This window comes from Cetorhinus maximus, chromosome 2, assembly GCF_964194155.1.
Source record: "Cetorhinus maximus chromosome 2, sCetMax3.hap1.1, whole genome shotgun sequence".
NCBI lineage: Eukaryota > Metazoa > Chordata > Chondrichthyes > Lamniformes > Cetorhinidae > Cetorhinus > Cetorhinus maximus.
The window spans coordinates 119,972,734-119,994,136 of NC_135880.1; the positions used below are offsets into that span (position 1 = coordinate 119,972,734).

A 21,403-nucleotide genomic window follows, 5' to 3' on the forward strand; every position below is an offset into this window, starting at 1 on the left:
AACCATTAGAATAGATAGGCCCCTTCTCAGAAGAGTGCCACCTTGAATTCAGTTCTGCATTGGAATATCAATCAAATTTACGAGCACAAATCCTGGTTTAGGACTAGACCCCCAAATCTTACGAGCCAAAGGTTAATATTGTCAACGGCACCAAATAAATACATGTACAAATGATTTAGCCCAGAGTTCAACAGTTTTAGAGTAACTTGTTATTATGAATTGTCATCCTAGGAGTGGATAGTGAGAGTCAGGAAAAGTCCCAGTTTGGCCCACCCGCCTCAGGAGAAAGTGCCAGGAAGGACAGGATTTTCATTACAGGGACGTGGTGGGGGAGGGTTGGCGGGCGTGGGGTTGACAGGTGAGGGTGGCAGTCAGACCAGCCAAGCCAGGATAAAGGAAGAAGTTCAGAAGCAGCCACAGGGGCTGCCTGGTGCGGAGGCCGACTGTTCAAATTGGAAAGTTACCTCGGTGCTCTGGGATTTCATTGCAGTTATAATAAAAGCAGAAAGACCCCCCAGCTCTCATTCCTCACACCCTCTCATCCCCTGCACACTCCCCATGCCCCATCCATGCCACCTCTTGCACCCCCACCCACCTCTCATGCCCCCATGTCAAAGTATGACCCCCCTACCCATCCTCTCTGGCCCCTCATAACCCATGTTTTCGTATTCTAATGAATGTCTAAGCTCTCAGCAAAGAGTGCTGAATGAGGCTTGACTGAGAGCCCATAAATCCATCAGACTGTTGAAACAGCTGAGCACCAGAGAAAACATTGCTTGATTGACAACTCTGGCTCTCTGATCTGTGCTGTCAATTGCCTAGTGTTTATTTACACAAGAAAAATAAGTTTTAAGTGCTTGGAGTTTCAGCCACAATACTTTAAAGGGTCTGGATGATAGAAACTTTTATTGGGCTCTCGTAAAAAAATATTTTTTAAGAAATTGGAAAGTTACCAATGAATGACTTCTTAAAAGCTTTTTTTATACATCCTATTGTCACAATAGGGTTCATTGGTTCTATACAGTATATAGTGGGTGAATGGGCATGGAGGTGCCATAGCTTGGCATGGGGGACATGAGGAGCCATTAAGGTTGATTGGGGGCACACTTTGGCATAGGGGACATGACGGACCATATGGGCTGTTGGAGGGCAAGCCTTGGCATAGGTAACATGAGGGGCCATTGGGGGTTGGTGGGAGGGAATAGTTGGCATGGGGGCATGAGGCGCTAGAGAAGGGTGGGGTCATAGGAGGCATGAGGGGCAATAGGGATTGAGTGGGATGGCATCCCTTAGTATGAGGGGGCATTAGGAGGACCTCCAAAGGTTCCTTCATGTAGACTATGTTTCATGACACCTCCGAGGTGCTGTGAGCCATGGCTCTTAGAAAAGCTGGCCCGAATCCATGAAAATTGCAGAGGACTAGGGAATGCCTATCACCTCAATTGAGCCAGCAAGGTCAGGAGTGCAGGGTGTGGGCTCACACCCTTAAAGGGCACTCCTGAAAATTGGAAACCCTGGGAATGGGGGCCTGACTGCCATTTTTAAAGGGCTCTCAAATCCAGCACGATATGTCAGTACTTCTTTTTCCTCAGGCAATAATTAGCATTTAATTCAGAAGCAAACATACCTATCTCAATGCAGCCACAGATGCCTAAAAGAGAGGCTGCACCATGATATAAAGGAAGTGGAACATAGATGATGTCATCCTTGGTCACTCCAAACACCCAAAAGCCAGCACTAGCCCTTAAGGATTGTAGCTGGGTGATCACAGCAGCCTTTGGTAACCCTGAAAATTTTCAAAATTACATTATGTTGAAAGACCATTCAACTTTACATAAATAAGTAAAGAATTAACAAATTGAAGTACTACAATATTACATTAACCCAGAGTGAAGTTTATTCTTCATACTTCTAAAATGAAGACAAGGCTTACACACATGACACACAATTCTTCTTAAACCTAAAATACATACAATTTTTAAACAGAGATGGCCTTAATTTTCATCCTTTTTCATCTTTCATATGGTTAGGTTTAGTAATGGTCATACCAATTTTTAAAGTAAAAAATAGATATTTATTCATTCACTGGATGTGGGCATCACTGGCAAAACTGGCATGTATTGCAAATTCCTAGTTGCCCTTAAGGTGTTGGTGAGCCACCTTGAACTGCTGAAGTGTGGTGATGGTACTCCTACAGTATTGTTAGGAAGGGAGTTTCAGGATTTTGACTCAACATCAGCGAAGGAATGCCAATATAATTCCAAGGGTGTGACTTGGAGGGAAGTTGGGAGGTGGCTGCCCTTATCCTAGTGGTAGAGGTCATAGGTTTGGAAGCAACGATTGAAGGAACCTTGGTGAGCTGCTGCAGTGCATCATGTAGATGGTACACACTGCTACCACGTTGTACCAGTGATGAAGAGAGTGAATGTTTAAGATGGTGGATAGGATACCAGTCAAGCAAAATGCTTTGTCCTGGAAGGTGTCAAGTTTCTTGGAGCTGCACCCTTTCAGGGAAATGGGGAGTACTCCATCAAGTTCTTTACCTGTGCCCTGTAGGTGGTGGCCAGGCTGTGGAGAACCGGGAGGTGAGTCATGCACCACAGAATTCACAGGGTCTGATCAGCTCTTGTAACCACAGTATATAAGTAGCTTGTACAGTTAAGTCTGTGGTTAATTATGACCCCCGCTTAAGATACTGATGTTGGAGGATTTGATGTTGAATGGCATGGGGAAGTGGTTAGGCTCTCTTTTGTTTGAGATGGTCATTACCTGCCACTTTGCAGAGTGAATGTTATTTGTCACTTATCAACCTAAACCTGGATGTTGTCCACATTGTGCTGCATGTAGGCATGGACTGCTTCATTACTGAGGAGCTGCAAATGGAACTCAATAGGCATGTTAAAGAATGTTGTATCTGCATAAAATTTCACTCCCCTCTTTGACTCAAATTCAAAAATGAATTAATAGAATCACAGAAATAAAATCACAGAAATATTTCATTTCAGAGCAGCTCTCTGCATCCGTTCCATACTGGAGCCACATTTTCTCCCAGTTTCATGCTCTCTCCCTGTTTGAATTTTTTTCAGTGTTTATCTAAATTGACCTTAAAGCTGATTCACTCAGTGTTTAAATGTCACTCGCGGTTATGCATTCCATATACATGAACATTTCTACATTTTTGCTTCTAATATTAACCCTTAATTTTGCGCCTTTGATACTGATTCTACAGGTGGAATAACTATTTATTCTCAAACCCTTTCATAACTTTGGACAAGGCTGATGCATTTATCTTAACCTTCTCTACACTACTAAATTTCCTCATCGTGTCCCCTTCTCAGATATGGATATCTATTGCATTTCATTTACCTCATTGTGGCACATAGCCTTTCAAGTAAACTTCACCAAAACCTCTAAACATAATACCTTAAGATTCTAACTCTCTTTGCCTTTTATAAAAAAATAGAAGGAACAAGCTGCTTTCTTGGGTGGTTATAGAGCTATGCATTTTCATGTCGTTAACAGAGACACTTGGGTTAATCTGTGTATTTGCATAAGGACTTTTTACATTATATGTAGTTCTTACGCTAAAGAGAAGTCTAAGAAAATAATTGTCCTGAATTTCCTTAATCTGCTTCACCATGACTTGTTGGCCAGCAGACATGATGTCAATATAGACTCATACAGCAGAGAAGATGGCCATTCAAACCTTCAAGCCTGTGCCAGCTCTTTGAAAAAGTTTTCCAATTAGTCCCAATGGGTCAGGTTAAACACACACTGGGATATATGTGCATGTGCCATGCCAGCACATCTTTTCTGCCCTGATTAGGTCATTAAACCTCTTCTGGCACTATATCCAAGAGCATGGTGCTTCTGCTATAGGCCTCCTCAGTAACTTCAAACCACACCTTCTTGTACTCTATGCCAGGCTATTTCCTCCTCTCAGCAGACACCAGAATCTGCCTGCAGGCCCTCACAGTTCGCAGCTCGACGGAGGCATCTGCGAAGCGTGGTGCTGCCTTGCCATGTTGAGTCCATAGCTTCAAGTTCTGGCTCTCTCTAAACACATTAAATTATACAGGATCCTGCGTTTTATAAATAGGGGCATATAGTACAAAAGCAATGAAGTTATGATAAACAATAAGACATAGGAGCAGAAGCAGGCCATTCAGCCTATCAAGTCTGCTCTGCCATTCAATGAGATCATGACTGATCTGATAATCCTCAACTCCACTTTCCTGCCTTTTCCCCATAACCATTAATTCCCTTAATGATTTAAAAATCTAGAGTGCCATGTGCTGCAATTAACCAAATTTATTATGTTACACGAAGTGAACTGGCACATTTGAATAGCATTGTAATGTACATATTCAAATTTTGTGACTAAATCACACTTTTGGAAAAAGGATTACACGTGATAAGTGATACCATTAGCCTGATCGTTACTCTGGCAGCAAAATCTGGGCCATTAGTAACTGAGCTCAGGGAGCAGGTCCCGATAGAGGGTCCAGACATCCCTTCCCATGCGCACACATACACATCCTCCCACGCACGCCACACATCTTCTCCTGCCTGTGCACACACGCACCCACTCCTGCGTGCCGCACACACACACACCCTCCCGCGCATGCACACACACATCCCCTCCAACGCGCGCACCCTTGCGCGTGAGCACACGGACACCCCTTCCCCTTCCTGCGCGCACACACATCTCTCCCCTCCCGTGTGCACACACATCCCTTACCCCCTGGCGTGTCAACTGTTTCCAGCAGTGCTACTCTTTCTTGCTGGGCCTCTGGTTTATAAACACGAGCAGCTCGGTCACAACAGCCCAACAAATGTTTAAATGTTTAAAATGTGTGTGCGCGCACACGGGAGGGGATTTCTGGGCTTTCTGTCAGGACCTGCTCCCTGAGCTCAGTTACTAATGGCCCAGATTTTGCTGTCAGGCTAACGATCAGAAAAGGTGCGCAAAAAAGTTATCTCAACACAAAGGCCGAGAACCACCAACATCGTGGCCGCTGCTACGTAGGGGTGCCTTCACTCTGAGGTCATTAATTAATCATGTCACATTACACAATATCAAGTCGAATATAACCTGTCCTCTGGTTGGTTCCAGAACATGCTGCTCTAAAAAAACAATCTTGAAAGCACTCTATGAACTCCTCATTCAGGCTAGTACTGCCAATCTGGCTTTTCCAGTTTATACGTAGATTAAAATCACCCATGATTATTGCTGTCCTTTTATCACAAGCACACAATATTTCTTCTTGCATATATTGTCCTACATTGTGGTTACTTGGTGTCCTACATTGTGAGCCTGTAGACCACTACCACTCGTGACTTCTTTCCCTACTATTCTTCATCTCTATCCAAACCGATTCTACATCCTGATCTCCTGAACCAAGGTCATCTCTAACTATTGCACCAATGCCATCCTTAATCAACTGCGAGACCCCTCCACCTTTACCTAGCTTCCTATTATTCTTGAATATCATATACCCCTCATTATTCAGGACCCAATCCTTCTCACCCTGCAGCTATGTCTCCGTAATGGCTATCAGATCACATTTATTTACTTCAATATGTGCTATCAATTCACTTACTTTATTATGAATACTACACGCATTCAGATACAGAGCCTTTAGTTTTGTTTTTTGTTATCTTTGTAACATCTAGTCTTGACTATTGATGTATTCTTAGGTTTTATCTCTCTGTCCCTTTGTGCTGTTCTATGACCCTTATTTCCCACATTACTATTATCATCTCCTGCTTTGAATCTACCCTTGATTTGTCACATCTACCCAAGCTTGATCCCTCACCCACCTTGTTTAGTTTAACGCCCTCTCTACTTCCCTAGTTATGCAATTTGCAAGAACACACGTCCCAGCACGGTTCAGATGTAGACCGTCCCAACGGTACAGCATGCACTTTCCCCAGTACTGGCGGCAATGCTCCACTAACCAGAACCCACTTCTCCCATGCCAGTCTTTGAGCCACACATTCATCTCTCTAATCTTATTTGCCCTATGCCAATTTGCACATGGCTCAGGTAAAAATCTTGCAGAGGGCCAGCACGGACAACAGGTCAAATGGCCTCCATCTGTGCAATGATTAGTATATTTTATATATATATAATATATTTTATATATATACATATACATATATATATATACACTAATTGATATATTATTAAATAACCATTCTATGGTTCTAAAAACCCGCTCATGCTAGTTGCTCAGGAAACCAGGAAGTCAGATGCTAATCCATTTGCTGGGTTAAAAAGCCACTGACAAGCGCATTTCTAAAACTTGTGGGTTCCGCATGTGCTTCAGGGCTTGCCTGCAGCCAGACGGTTGAAAAGTTAAAATCTAGCCCTAAGTCTTTCCTCATTCTTCCTCTCTAGAAACACAATAGCTTGTAAATGATAACATAGTAGTGATGCCATATAAATTTGCTACTGTCACATAGGATTGTACAGCAGTCGACAGAAAGTGATCAAACAGGTCATCTTTGCTGGTTTAACAAAATCTAGCAGGTTAACATCTATGTGGCTGACCTGCAAAAAATATCTACACTACAGGATTCAGCAGTAAAAGAGCAATACAAAAGCAATTTAAAAAAAAAAATCCATCACATCTAGCAACTTTATTTTCCTTGTGACTTCAGTGGTACCCTGCGTGCAACACGCAATGAGTCTAACAAGAGCACATTTCATTTATGGTTGGATTTGCACCTCCCATCTCCCTCAGAGAACATCTATGAATCTGTGACTCAAATTCCTGATAAGAACAAAACGTTTCATTCATAGCCATTTATGTAGCTGCAATACGTTGCAGTGACCTTGCACTGCTTTGTCCTATAGTCTTCAATTTTAACTGCTCAGTTAGAATATTCATGCCACAGAATGCCTAATAGCTCAACTGCACATAGGACTATGGGACTTTCCTAATGTTGATTATGTTAATTACATGGTACTGATGATGAAAAATACATTTCCAAAATGCTTTATTGGATTTTACATGTTATTCTCAACTGAAATATCTTCAGTGAAAGAACGGCACTATCAGTGTGAAAGGAATGGAAAGAAACTATAATAAATGTTCATGATACAGTTAAGCCAATTTAGACTGTTGTACTTTTAAACACTGCATTATACACAGAGTCACAGAGAGTGATAGAGAGTCATTAAGGCATAGAAGAAGGCCATTGACCCATCAAGTTCATGCCGGCTCTCTGTAGAGCAATCCAGTCAGTTCCATTCCCCTGCTCTATCCATATCAACGTGCAAATTTGTTTCTCTCAAATGTCCATCCAATTTTCTTTAGAAATCATTAATCATCTCCACTTCTACCATCATAGGCAATGAGTTCCAGGTCATTACCACTCGCTGCGTCAAAAAGTTCTTCCTCACATCATATCCACATCTCTTGCCCAAAACCTTAAGTTAGTGTCCCCTAGTCCTTGTACCATCAGCTAATAGGAACAGCTTTTCTTTGTCTACCTTACCTAAACCTGTCATAGTCTTGAACACCTCTGTCAAATCTCCTCTCAATCTCCTTTGCTACACTGAGAACAATGTCAGCTTCTGAACCTAGCCTTGTAGTTAAAATTCCTCATCCCTGGAACCATTCTAGTAAATCTTCACTGCACTCTCTCAAGGATCCTCAGCTCTTTCTTTAAGTGTGGTGACCAGAATGGAATACAATTCTCTAGTTGTGGGCTAACTGGAGCTTTATAAAGATTCAACACAACTTCCCTGCTTGTGTACTCAATGCCTCTATGTATTTTAATGGGTGCAGTTTATATAATTGAGTTGTATACAAGCTTATCTCCTAATCTGACAATTGTTTTTAATATTTGACTATGCTCCTACAAAAAGCCTTGTAATGTTAAAGACCGGATATAAATGCAAAATGTTTTGTTGTTGTAATCTTATTCAAAGGACGCATGCAACCTTCAGCCAGTCATCTCTTTCTTAAGATTACATGATTAAAATATCCATTAACCCAGTCATTGCTGCCCCCAGTCCCTTACAAATTAAACTTAATATCTTTTGAATTCCTCCACAGCTTTGGCCCACTAATCTTGGAAACCCTTCCAGCCTTATTCCCTCTTGATATGTTTTGTGCATCTCCCCCGCCAACTCTCCCACGTCCTTCACCACACCAGTAATGGCAGAATCTTCAGATACCTTTGCCCTCTCTGGAATTCCTCTCTGGAATTCCCTCCCCACACCTCTCAACCTTTCCTTTTCCTTACCCAGAACTGAAAAGCTTCTCTTTTTGATCAACATTTTGTCACCCTTCCTAATTTCTTAATCCATGGCTTAATGTCTATTCCCTTAACCATTTCCAATGATTTTTCCCTTCTCTTAAAAAAAAATGCCCCAAGATATTTTCAAGTCAAAGGTGCTATACAGATGCAAGTTATTGTGCTGTAATGCAGGAAGAAGATACATAATTTAGCATTCTTCAATTAAAGTTGTCTCTACAGAACAAATTAAAGAATAAAACAAAACCAGAATCCTAAATACCTGTTGTGCCTGAAGTGAATATGTAGAGAAAGGTGGACTTTAAGTAGATTGTAGATTTCCACGATCCTGGCACAGGACTGTCTGGTGCTTCTTCTACTTTATCTGCTAGGGTATTCACCTCATGGAGAGTACAACTTTTCCCCATAACCCAGACAGATATATTATTATTCTGGATATCAGTAAGAATGTCCTCCACAGTATCAACTAGATCTGCAAATTATAAAGAAGAAAACACAACTTTATAAAGATGAAAATCAGACATCAAAAGCTCTAAAGAACATTATTTACTTATAAAATAATCATTCTGCATAGGCAGCAAAATTAGAATCATAGAATAGTACAGCAGGGAAAGAAGCCATTCATCCCATTGCATCTATGCCAGCTCTTTAATAGAGTAATGGAAATAGTCCCACTCCCCAGTTCTTTCCCCATATCCTTCCAATATTTCTATTTCAACTGTTTATCCAATACTCTTTTGAAAGCTTTTTCTTAGTCATTCTTGGAATTTGAGTGCTGTGGGCAAGTCCAGCATTTATTACCCATCTCAAATTTCCCTTGAGAAGGTAGTGGTGAGTTGCCTTCTGAAATTGCTGCAGACCATGTGGAAGAACTGTTACAAAGAGAGTTTCAGAATTTTTACCTAGTAACAGTGGAGGAATGGCAATATAGTTCCAAGTCAGGATTGTGTGTGACTTGGAGGGGACCTTGCACATGGTGGTATTCCCAAAATAGTCTGTTGCCCTTATCATATTAGGTGTTCAAGGTTGCTCATTTGGAAGGTTGTCAAGTTGCTGCAGTGTACATTGTAGATCGATCCACACTTCTGTCATTGTGCACAGGTTGTGAAGAGAGTGAATATTTGTACAGTGGAAGGGGTGCAGATCAAGTGGGCTGCATTGTCTTGAATGGTGCTGAGATTATTGAGTGTTGTTGGAGCTGTGCTTCAATTACACACCTGACTTGTGCCTTGTAGATGGTAGACAGGCTTTGGAGAATCAGGAAGTGAGTTACTCGCTGCAGAATTCCCAGCCTCTGATCTGTTTTTTTTATTTGTTTATGGGATGTGGGCATTGCAGGCTAGGCCATCATTTGTTGCCCATCCCTAATTGCCCTTGTTCAGAGGGCATTTTTTTTAAGGGTCAACCACATTGCTGTGTAGCCACAGTATTTATATGGTTGGTCCAGTTAAGTTTCATTTCAATGGTAACACCCAGGGTGTTGATAGCTGGGGATTCAATGATGGTAATGACAATGAACATTAAGAAATGGTTAGATTTTCTCTTGTTGGAGATGGTTATTGACTGGCAATTAAGTGGCAAGTAACAGGCTATGTCACACAACAGGCTAAGTCTGAATATTGTCTAGGTCTTGCTGCATGTGCGCATGGACTGCTTTAATATCTGGGGAGTCGTGAATGGTGCTGAGTTCTGTGCAATCATCAGCAAAAGTCCCAATTTCTAACCTTATGCTGAAGCAGTGAAGACGGTTGGACCAAAGGCACTGCCCTAAGAAACTCCTGCAGTAATGTCCTTGGAATGGGCTGAGTGGCTTCCAACAATCAAAACCATCTTTCATTATGCTAGGTAAGGCCCAACCAGCTTAGCGCTTCCCACCCACTGCCTCCCCCCTCCCCAACCCTGCTGCCACCCCCGATTCCCATTGACTTCAATTTTGCTCGGGCTGCTTGGTGCCACACTCCATCAAATGCAGCCTTGATGTCAAGGACAGTCCCTCTAATCTCAACCTCTGAAATTCAGCTCTTTTTTCCATGATTAGACAATGGCTATAATGACTTCTGGAACTGAGTAGCCCTGACAGAACCCAAACTGAGCACTGAAGAACAGATTGTTGCTGACTACATGTCGTTTGATAGCACTGTCAATGGCATCTTCCACCACTTTGCTGATGATTAAGATTAGAAATTGGCCAGATTGCATTTGTACTGCTTTTTGCTGGGCAATTTTCCAATTTGTTGGGTAGATGCCAGTGTTGTAACAGCACTGGAACAGCTTAGCTAAAGGTGTGGCTAGTTTTGGAGCACAAGTCTTCAGTATTACAGGCAGGATGTTGTCAGGACCTATGCCTTTGCCATATCCAGTGCCTTCAACCATTTCTTTATATCACATAGAGCGAATTGAATTGGCTGAAGACCAGCATCCACAATGGCGGGGACCTCAGGAGGAGGCTGAGATGAATTATCCACTTGTCGCTTCTGGCTGAAGGTGGTTGCAAATGCTTCACCCTTGTCTCTTGGACTGAAAGATGGGCTCACCCATCACTGAAGGTAGGGGTGTTTTTGGAGCCACCTCCTCCAGTCAGTTGTTTAATTGTTGACCAGCATTCACGACTGGATGTGGCAGGAGCTTTGATCTGATCCATTGATTGTGTGATTGCTTAGTTCTATCTATAGCATACTGCTTCTGCTGTTTCTGCAAGCATGTAGTCCTCTGTTGTAGCTTCACCAAGTTGACATCTCATTTTCAGATACGGCTGGTGCTGCTCCTGGCATGCCCTCCTGCACTCTTCACTCAACCAGGATTAATCCCCAGTTTGATGGTAATGATAAAGTGTGAGGGATATGGCAGGCCATGAGGTTACACATTGTGGCTGAATACAATTCTGCTTCTGCCGATGACCTCATGGATGCCCAATTTTGAACTGCTAGATCTTTTCTGAGTCTATCCCATTTAGCACAGTATGGTATTGCCATATAACATGATGGAGGGTGCACTCAGTGTGAAGACTTGACTTTGTCTCCACAAGGACTGTGGGGTGGACATTCCTTCCAATACTGTCATGGTCACATGCAGCTGTGAAAGGTAGATTGATAAGAACGAGATCAACTAGATTTTTCCCTCTTTTTGTTTCTCTTACTACCTGCCGCAGGTTCAGTCTGGCAGACATGTCCATTCAAGACTCAGCCAGATCATTTAGTTGTGGTGCTACTGAGCCACTCTTGGTGATAGGCATTGAAGTCCCCCACCTAGAGTACATTCTGTGCCCTTGCTGTCCTCAGTGCTTCTTCCACGTGGTGTTCAAAATGGAGGAGTACTGACTCATCAACTGAGGACGGTAGGTGGTAATCACCAGGATGTTTCCTTGCCTATGTTTGACTTGATGCCATGAGACTTCATGAGGTCTGGAATTAATATTGAAGGCTCCCAGGGCCACTCATGCTCAACTGTATACCACTGTGCTGCCACCTCTGCTGGGTCTGTCCTGCCAATGGGGCACAGCATACCCAAAAATCATGATAGGGGAGACTGGGACATTGGCTGTAAGGTATGATTCAGTGAGCATGACAACGTCAGGCTGTTGCTTGACTACCCTGTGGGACAGCTCTCCTAATTTTGACATAAGTCCCCAGATGCTAGTGAAGAGGACATTGCATGGTCAACCGAGCAGGTTGTGTCTTTGTTTTTTTACAGTGCCTAGGTTGATGCCAAGTGTTCCACCTGATTTTATTTGTATTTGACTTTTTTGTAGCAGTTTGATACAACTGAGAGGCTTCTCAAGCCATTTTAAAGGGCAGTTAAGAGTCAATCAGATTGAACTACCATTGAGTTTGCATCCACCGCCCAATCAGGCAGTGCATTTAAAAACCTAACCATTCATCGCATAAGACATATTTCCTCAAGTCACCTCTGGTTCCATTGATAAACAACTTAAATCCGTGCCCTCTTGTTTTCAACTCTTCAGCCATTGAAAGCAGTTTCTCTATCTAAACCTTTCATGATTTTTAATACCTCTATCAAGTTTCCTCTTAGCCTCCTCTGCTCCAAGGTCTAACAACCCCAGCTTCATCTACATAACTGTAATCCCTGGAACCATTCTAGTAACTCTGTTCTGTACCTTCTCCAAAACCTTCACATCCTTCCTAAAGTGGTACCCAGAATTAATTACAATACTACAGCTTATCAAGATTTGGCATAACATCTTGGCTTTTGTACTCTACAGCTTGAATTATTAAATCCAGAATCCCATATGCTTTATTAACTGCTTCGTTACCATATCACCTTCAAAGATTTTTGCACAAGTACCTACAAAGTTAGCTCTCTTCCAGTTCAGTATTTTTATGCTTATGTGTAGATGTTCCCCATTATTACTACCATGTAATTATTATATCTTTCAGTCGTTTGCCCACAAATTTGCTCCTCAACCTCCTTCCCACTACTTAGTGTCCTATTGCACATAACAGTCATGTAATAATTCCTCTAATGTATCTTAATTCTAACCAACAGATTCCGTCTTTGACTCCTCAACTGCACCTTCCCTTCCACTGCTATAACAGTTTTTCTGATTTCCACACTTCTTTGTTCTTTTGCTATCTGTCTCGAATACCTGATAGCCAGAACATTAAGTTCCCAATCCTCCCCTTCTTATTGTACATATTCTTTCATTTGGTGCACAACACCTGCTCCCATTGGCACAATTCATTTTTTATCATGAGACCAAGAATTCCCATGGCACAGAGTCCACTCCAACAGCCAAATAGTAGCATCAGGTTTGAGTTACAGTCAATACCTGCAGTGAGAAGATCAAAGAGCAGAGCACAGCAATTTTCCATGAGCTGATTTACTGCCCTATTGCAAACCCATCAATTTTCTAATAGAAAGGATAAAATGTGTGCGGATTTGTTCAGGCAAGACACATCTGATACCTATATATCCCTGACAGCTCCCACCTACAAACATACTTATATAAGATGAAGAAAGAAGAATTTTGGGATTGCGGTGAAGAATGTCAATGCGAAAGAAATGGAGCAATTCTACCTTTTTTCACCCAATTATAGCATTAGAAATCACACAAAGTAACAAGCTGCATGAAAAAAAGATATTCCCTATGCTATCCAATAATGTGCCTCAATTCCAACTTAGAAGGACACATTTTACTGCAGAAATGTTACATTTATCCTTTCCAGCATCACTTATTTACATGACTGCACGAGCGAGTTTGTCCGAAGCAGCTTTTGTATTCCATGATAGCGCTGGTGGTTCCCAATGTGTGGGTCTTGTGCAACCACAAACCCTGAAGTAAAGCTGACTAGTTCAACAAAACCAACTTTACAAAGAACTGGTTTTTAAAAAATCCCCTTGCCAAGCTTCCCCCCTGTTATAACACTGTTTTGTTTTGGTAGGCAACTTTGGTGAATCCAGCAGCTTTATCTTAGGGCTGATTCTAGCTTTGTAAGGCCTATCCCCCAGCCATCAGGAGCTGGTCACACTAGCACGGCACTTAAACTCATATTAAAGTAGTTCAATTAAGGTGAGTTTTTTTACTGAGGACACCAAATGAATTGAATTTTAAAATCTGTATATCTTTGGGAAAGGGATAGTTCATCGCTTCAAACAGTGCTTCATTCAATCCCAGATGGAGGTGAAGGAAATACAGAATTAAATCTCACAGTTCAGTGAAGAAAAAAACCAGCACATGAAACCAAACACTATTCACACATCAGACACCAGATACTTAGAGCGATCTGTGGTGCTCTGTTATATTAAGAACATCAGAAATAGGAGCAGGAGTGGCTATTTAGCCCCTTGAGCTTGTATTGTTTATATGATATGCAAATCTTTTTCTTCTCGGATTCAATAGTTTAATTGTGGCTTTAAATATTCTCAGTTTTAAACAAAAACAAATTGTGCACTTCCATGAAACCATTCCAAAGACAAAAAGACAAAAACCTGCAGACACTGGAAATTTGAAATTCAAAAATTTGAAGGTGGTGGAAATACATAACTGTTCCCTCAGCATCTAGAAAGGGGAAAAATGAATATTCCAAATGCAGATCCTTCACCAGAACTAAGGAAAGTTTCTCATCCAAAATATTAACTCATCTTTTCTCTTTACCATTGCTGATTGACCCACAACGTTACTTAAAGTATTTTGTGGTTTTATTCCATTCTTGGACAAACTAGTTGGATCACAATTGATTTTTTTAAATATATATATACTTAACCTGCCTTTTTGTACTAACTTCAATTGTGTACTAAATAATAACTACAGTAAACAATACAAAACTAACAGAAGGTGATTATCAAATATTAAGCTGAAGACCAAGTGATTCATAAAGGTATGCTGTGTACCCAAACTAGATTTAGATACAAGACAGTTGTGATTTCCTTCAACGCATGTTATTTTTTTTGGGGAAAGTTTTGCCACTTATTCCCCATTCCCTCCTCTTGCTTCTCTCCTGAAGGCAATGCTTATTGTTGCCCTACAATATCTTTCCCAAGTGGCTACCCTTCACATGTGGATGTTGGCAGGTAATTTAACTATGCCAAGCTTGAAAGCTTGATCCTGCCAATGTCTACATAAACTCACTTTTCCAATGGGATCATTGTATAGTTACGAGGAGTAACAAACTCAATGATTTTTAGGAGCAAGAGGTCACTTGTAATTGCGTACATCTCTGCTGACATCAGCTAAGCACAGACTGAAAATTGAATTCCAGGTTCTTATAGTCGACAAAATTCAGTTCCAAAGAAGAGTCATATTGGACTCAAAACATTAACCCTGTTTCTCTCTCCACAGATGCTGCCAGACTAGTTGAGTTTTTCCAGCACATTCTGTTTTTATATCAGTAACCATGGACCTTGTTATACCCAATACATGTTTAATTTTGCAAAAAGAGTAAGAAAAAACATTGAATCCACACTACCTCAATCTCCCAAAACTTTTCAATGTATAGCAGCTGATAAGGCAGAAATCACTTGCTGCCTTTCCATTGGTAAGAATGTGCAAAATGTTACAGGCCTGCATCAGACCTTGCTTTGCATTTTTTAAAATTACTGCAGCACTTTGTATAACAGGAGTCACATAAAAAAAAATCTGTAAAAGCTGTTAGCATATTTGCTAGTTACTCTGGCAATGTTTTGTCCTTTCTTTGGCAGCATATCCATGCTGCATTAACCAAACAACAAATCTGCTGGAAGCACAACAACACTGAATTGTTTTTAGTTTACAATCTGCAATGAGTAGAATTGAAGCTGAGCAAAAGTTTCCAGTGACTAGTGACACAGTTATTCTATCAGGTTTGTACCAAGTTGTCAAAAGCATTACCGGAATTTATGAAAAAAGTACTCAATGCTTGAAAAAGTAGCATTTACTATAATGAATGAATAATATGCACATGTACAATTTGGGAATGGGACTGGTGGAGGCAGAAGACCTGATAGCAGGATTATAGTTTTCTTAAAAAATGTAAGTTAAGTCATACCAGCTTTAATGAATGATATATTCATTTATAAAATACTTCCGGTTTAGACAACCTATTAAAATGTTAAATGTTTCCAAATTACACATGAACATAATATTTATCAGGCAACAAATGCAGACTGATATTTATACCAGTGGAAGCTTAGTCGGAACAAAATAAACAGACTAACTGGCCATTAATCTTATTAGTTTCTGTTGGACTTTGTCAATACAAAATGGTTGAGCTATTTGCCTATGATCACTGCATTTCAAAGTAAGTGATTATGTGAAGCACTTTGAAATATTTTACTATATAAAGTCTTTTAAATAACAATAAATGTTGTGTGATGTCTTAGAGCACAGAAAATTCTTCACAGACTATAGCAGCACCATATACTGTACTTAATTTTCTTTTCAATTCCCAAGTAACAGATGTGAATTCTAATTAGAAATTTCTAATGTCAAAGTCAAATAAAGGTAGAAAGGGGGTGAACTGATTAAGCTGAACTTGCACGTTTTTTTTTCAAAACGATGATTACAACAACTCTATCCTCAATTAATCCACAATGAAATCTCTGGGGTAATTAATTTGTTCCTAGGTAGGTGAAATTTTCCTTTTCGTTACGTAGGATTCCAGGACTTTTAGTTATGCTTTGGGAATTACAACCCATCACCACAGCAGAAGATTTTGAGAGAGCTATTAACAAAACCAATCAGAAATGTTATATTCAAATAACAGTGAAGGCGTTCAAAGACAAGTTGAACCGGTAAATGGCTGGATGAAGTTTATGTACAAATGACACATACATAAACAAAATGTGTAAAAAATAACATTTGGCAACATAAAAACTATAAGCAAGTTTCAAATATATATAAACATACAGATATAAATATCACAACAATTATGAGTGGGAAATGTAATGTGGAGAGTAATGTAATTTAGAAAGGAAATGGATTGGTTTTTGGAAAAAGATTTTGGGAAAAGTTGAATAAATGTGATTAGAGTGGATTATTCCATTTGACGAGTCACCAGCACTGGCACTGAAGCAGTGGGTTGAATGCCCACCTTCGGGGCTGTAATTTATGTGTTTTACTTGACATTATGATCTGGAATGCATTAGCTGAAAGGCTGGTCGAAGCAGATGGTAACTTTCAAGGGGATTGAATATATACTTGGAAAGATTTACTGGTTATGGGGAAGGAGCAAGGAAGTGAGATTAACTGAATAGCCTTTTAAAAGCTGGCACAGCCATGGGTTGTGTATCACAAGATGTACATACCTACCCCATCTGAAAGCCATATGACCTCCTGTGAGAGATGGAAAAACAGATAAAACCCAGTTATTCCATTTGAAGAGTCACCAGCACTGGCACTGAGGCAGTGGGTTGAACGCCCCCCTTCAGGCCTGTAATTTACATGTTTTACTCAACATAATGATCTGGAATGCATTAGCTGAAAGGCTAAAGTAGATAATACTCAGTTGGTGGAAAAATCTGCATAATTCCTTTCTGAACCCATTAGGATATCTGAGCGTACAGTTACACAAATTAATGTACAGATACACAAATCACTAAAAGTAGCTACAGATTAATAAATCTATAAAACAAAACAAACAACATGCTAGGGTTCTTTTCTAGAGGGACAGAACTGTAAAGCAGAGGAGTTAAGTTTAACTTGTATAGAAATTTGGTGAGACCATACCAGGAGTCCTGTGAACAGTTCTAGATTCCAGATTATAAAAATGATACAGAGGCATTGGGGAAGGTGCAAATAAGATTTACTGTACCAGAACTGAGAGTTAAACCTATCAAGAAAGATGGAACAGGTTGGGGCTCTTTTCATTAGAAAAAAGACTAAGGGGTGACCTATTAGAGGATTTTAAGATTATAAAACGGTTTGATGGCATAGACATGAGAGAAGATTTTTCCATTTGTGGGGAAGACCAGATCTGGGTCATAGATATAAGGTACTCACCAATAAATTCAGAGAGTTCAAGAGAAACTTCTTTGCCCAGAGAGTGGCTAGAATGTGGAACCCACTACTGCAAGGAATAGTTGAGCTAACTGGCATAGATGCAATTAAAGGGGAGCCAGATAAACATGTGAAGGCAAAAGGAACAAAAAGATATGTTGATGGGGTTAAATGAAGAAGGTGGGAGAAGGCTCATGTGCAGCATAAATACCAGCATGGACCTGTTGAGCTGAGTGGCCTGTTTTTGTGCTGTAAATACTATGTACAAATCAATACATAATTTTCCTTCTTGCTGCTATATCTCCCGTTAGGCAATTAAAACTGTAATATTGCAAAACTGATATCAATTTATCAGCTTTCCTCATGGATTCATCAAAATTATTTCTGAAATCCAAGTACACTATTAATGGTGGTGAACTATTAATGACCAGCAAGTGAAACTTTATAATACATTGATTTGATCTATAAGAAGCACCCATCAATACGGTTACAGATTGAGCTATGACTGGAGATAGTATTTGGAGCTGCTGTAATCACAAGTTTGTCGCTGAAACGGCTATTGTTGGTACCAATTTGAGGTACATTAAAGCAAACTGACAAGTTCAATTTTTCCTATAGTACAATACACTAAAAAAGCCTAGCATATTATGATGGAAAAACAAGTCAGCATTATATACCAAAGGCAATATATCCTACAAATATATGATTTGAATATGTATAAATTGATTTGTTCCTTTTGGGGGATGGGGGGAGTGGAGGACAGTGGTGGTGGGAGGAAAGGGTGCAGCAAGAAAGAAATTCATGAATACCTGGCAAACAAACAATGATAGCCTGAAACCTTTGCCTAGACAGTGACGTTGAGCAATAAATCCCTGCAATTTTTTGAATTTCTGTTGAAAATTCAACTTTGTTCACTTTATGTCAGTATAAAATTATTTTCTCTATGGGACTGGCACGTGGCTTTTTTTTAGATAAAATATTATTTCAAATTAAAAAGGAATTTACAACTAATTTTGTTTGACTAAACAAAGCTGTTGGTCCCACCAACTGCTATAAAGTTCTGATTATAGGTTTACACAAATTGATGCACTTCATACTTGCTTAACAAAATTAGATATTAAAGCATATTGTGAGCACTACATTCAAACCTTTTACATACACCTCCTGTCGAAAAAAGGCACATTGTGATGAACAGTGTATAGTTTTAAGTTGAATTTATATATAAATGTATTTTGTGTTAAGGAAGGTAGAGTGGTTTCAGTTTCATGTAGGTTTGGTATCAACCTTGGTGCCTAGAAGACTGGCTGGACCTGTGGCTGAAAGGTCAGTCTTTTGGTACATATATATATATATAAATTTAAAAAAAAAAATATATATATATATATACACACACACATTTTTAATGAGGTTTTACAACCCTGAGGTTCAAGAGATGGGTTGAGGGGGTCACAAGTTTAGGGATTCCAAAGCAAAGTAGAAACGCCTTGCTGTTGCCTAGTGACAGTGCTCAAGTGACACAGAAACAGAAAAAAGACAAGGCAGAGTTCAGTGGGTGTCGGGGAGAGAAGGCAGGACTGTTAAGCTCTCTGATAAGAAATACTACAAGGCTACTGGGAGACTGCGTTTAGATAACTCGTGTTTGCTGTGCAGTTGAAGCAATGAGTTTAGTGTGCAGTCCTGAGAATCTCGGGGAGACAGACGCATTGGGTGAGAAGCATCAAGTGAATGCTCAAGAATTCACTGGAAGAAAACCATTTGCACATGTGCAAGTCCCAAGCAAGGAGCCTTTGTGTCAAGCTAGTGGTAACTCTTCACTGATTTGTGTGTCTGTAAAGATATTGCTGGGTAAAAGAATATTGGGAAATTGAATCATCTTCTTGTGTTTGTATTGAGATCTTTCCAACCTTTTTCTCTGGTGCAATATAATTCATTTTTCTTGTTTTAATAAATATTTTATTCTTTGTGTTAAAAGTTCATCAGCAGACTCCTGTGAATTTGTTCAGTAACGTTTCTCCATGGTTTCAAAAAAAATGTTAGGATCTATCAAGCCAGGTTTCACTGGGATCTGACTTGTCCATTACTAAAATCAGCTGGGGTCATAATATACATTCTCTACAAAGATGGCAAAGAAGGGAAGTAATATACATTTCCCAGTTATGTGAGAAACATAGGAACTGGAGTAAGCTATTCAGCCCCTCAAGCCTGTTTTTCCTTTTAATTAGATCAAGGTTGATCTGAATCTTAACTCCTTCTATCTGCCTTAGTTCCGCAACTCTTAATACTGAGGGCTAACAAAATCTATTGCTTGTGTTTTGAAATTTTCAATTGATCAAGCCTCGAAAGCTTCTTGGGGGAGCTTCAGATTTCCACTACGCTTTGTGTGACATCAACTCTGAATGGCCTTGTTCTAGTTTTAAGGTTATGACCCCTTGACCTGGATTCCATCACCAGAGGAAGTAGCTTTTCTCTATCTACTCTAACAACTCCTTTAATCACCTTAAACACCAAGTTATGTTGCCCTTTCATCTTCAACATGCAAGGACATACATGCATAGTCAATGCATGTAATATTATCAGCTGTGTCTGCCTTAACTCAGTACACATTAGTGGACTACTTCAAGGATAATATGCAAAACAATCATGAACAATTTTGCAGCAGCTTGCCTTCAATTTGCCATGAATTCCAAGTTTAAAAAGACTTCCAACTAGCCATCAGCGAGAATTACACTGCACCTATCATCATTATTGCTCATTGCATACTTCAGGCAGATTCACCCTACCCAGAAAAATGAACATCGATACAGACACATCCAGCAAAAGCACCAAAACCAATTAAGCTTTTGGGGAACTCAGGAACAAAAAGGCATCAGCCAGAATATTGCACACCTACATGGTGGATGTGCTCTCCAAAATGGGGTTTGGGGAGGCAATCCGCAACTGGATCTAACTGCTCTACATTAACATCAGTAGCGCAGTTTCAATCAATGGGTGGGACTCAGAAAGCTTTCCAATTAAATCTGGAGTCAGACAGGGCTGCCCTCTCTCCCCTGTCCTGTTTGTATGTTACATAGAACCCTTTGCTGAGTCCATCAGGAAGGATCCGGGCATAAGAGGAGTGATGATCCCAGGCAGTGGAGGCACTCAGGTCAAAGCTTCCCTGTACATGGACGATGTTGCCGTCTTCTGTTCGGATCCGCTGTTGGTGCGCAGACTGATCAACATCTGCGACCAGTTCGAACTGGCCTCAGGAGCCAAGGTAAATCGTGGTAAGAGCGAGGCCATGTTTGGGAACTGGGCTGACCGATCCTTTGTCCCCTTCACCATCAGGTCATACGGCCTGAAGGTGCTGGGCATATGGTTCGAAGGGACCGGGGCATGCATTAGAAACTGGAAGGAGTGAGTCGCTATGCTGGAAAGGAAACTGGGCATGTGGGAGCGACACTCCCTCTCCATTGCAGATGAGAACCTGGTCATCAGGTGTGAAGCACTCTTGCTGTTGCTGTACGTGGCGCAAGTCTGGCCCATTCCTCACTCCTGCGCGATGGCGATCACCCAAGCCATCTTTTGCTTTATCTGGAGGTTGAAAATGGATCGTGTTCGCAGGGTCGCGATGTACAAGCCTCGAGATAAAGGAGGAAAAAACATGCCCAACATCGCACTCATCCTGATGGCCACCTTTGTGTGTGGCTGCATCAAGCTGTG

General features: G+C 40.6%; 1 protein-coding gene across 1 annotated transcript in view; it reads right to left on the bottom strand.

Annotated features, from left to right (window-relative positions):
• The window catches only part of slc27a6 (solute carrier family 27 member 6), a 79,390-nt gene that overhangs the window by 55,175 nt on the left and 2,812 nt on the right, over positions 1–21,403 (bottom strand). The window contains exons 2-3 of the mRNA XM_078568978.1: positions 8,534–8,743; positions 1,628–1,786 (exon numbers count right to left, since the gene is read on the bottom strand). Of these exons, the coding sequence (XP_078425104.1) occupies positions 1,628–1,786; positions 8,534–8,743 (369 nt within the window). The remainder of the gene's footprint in view (positions 1–1,627; positions 1,787–8,533; positions 8,744–21,403) is intronic.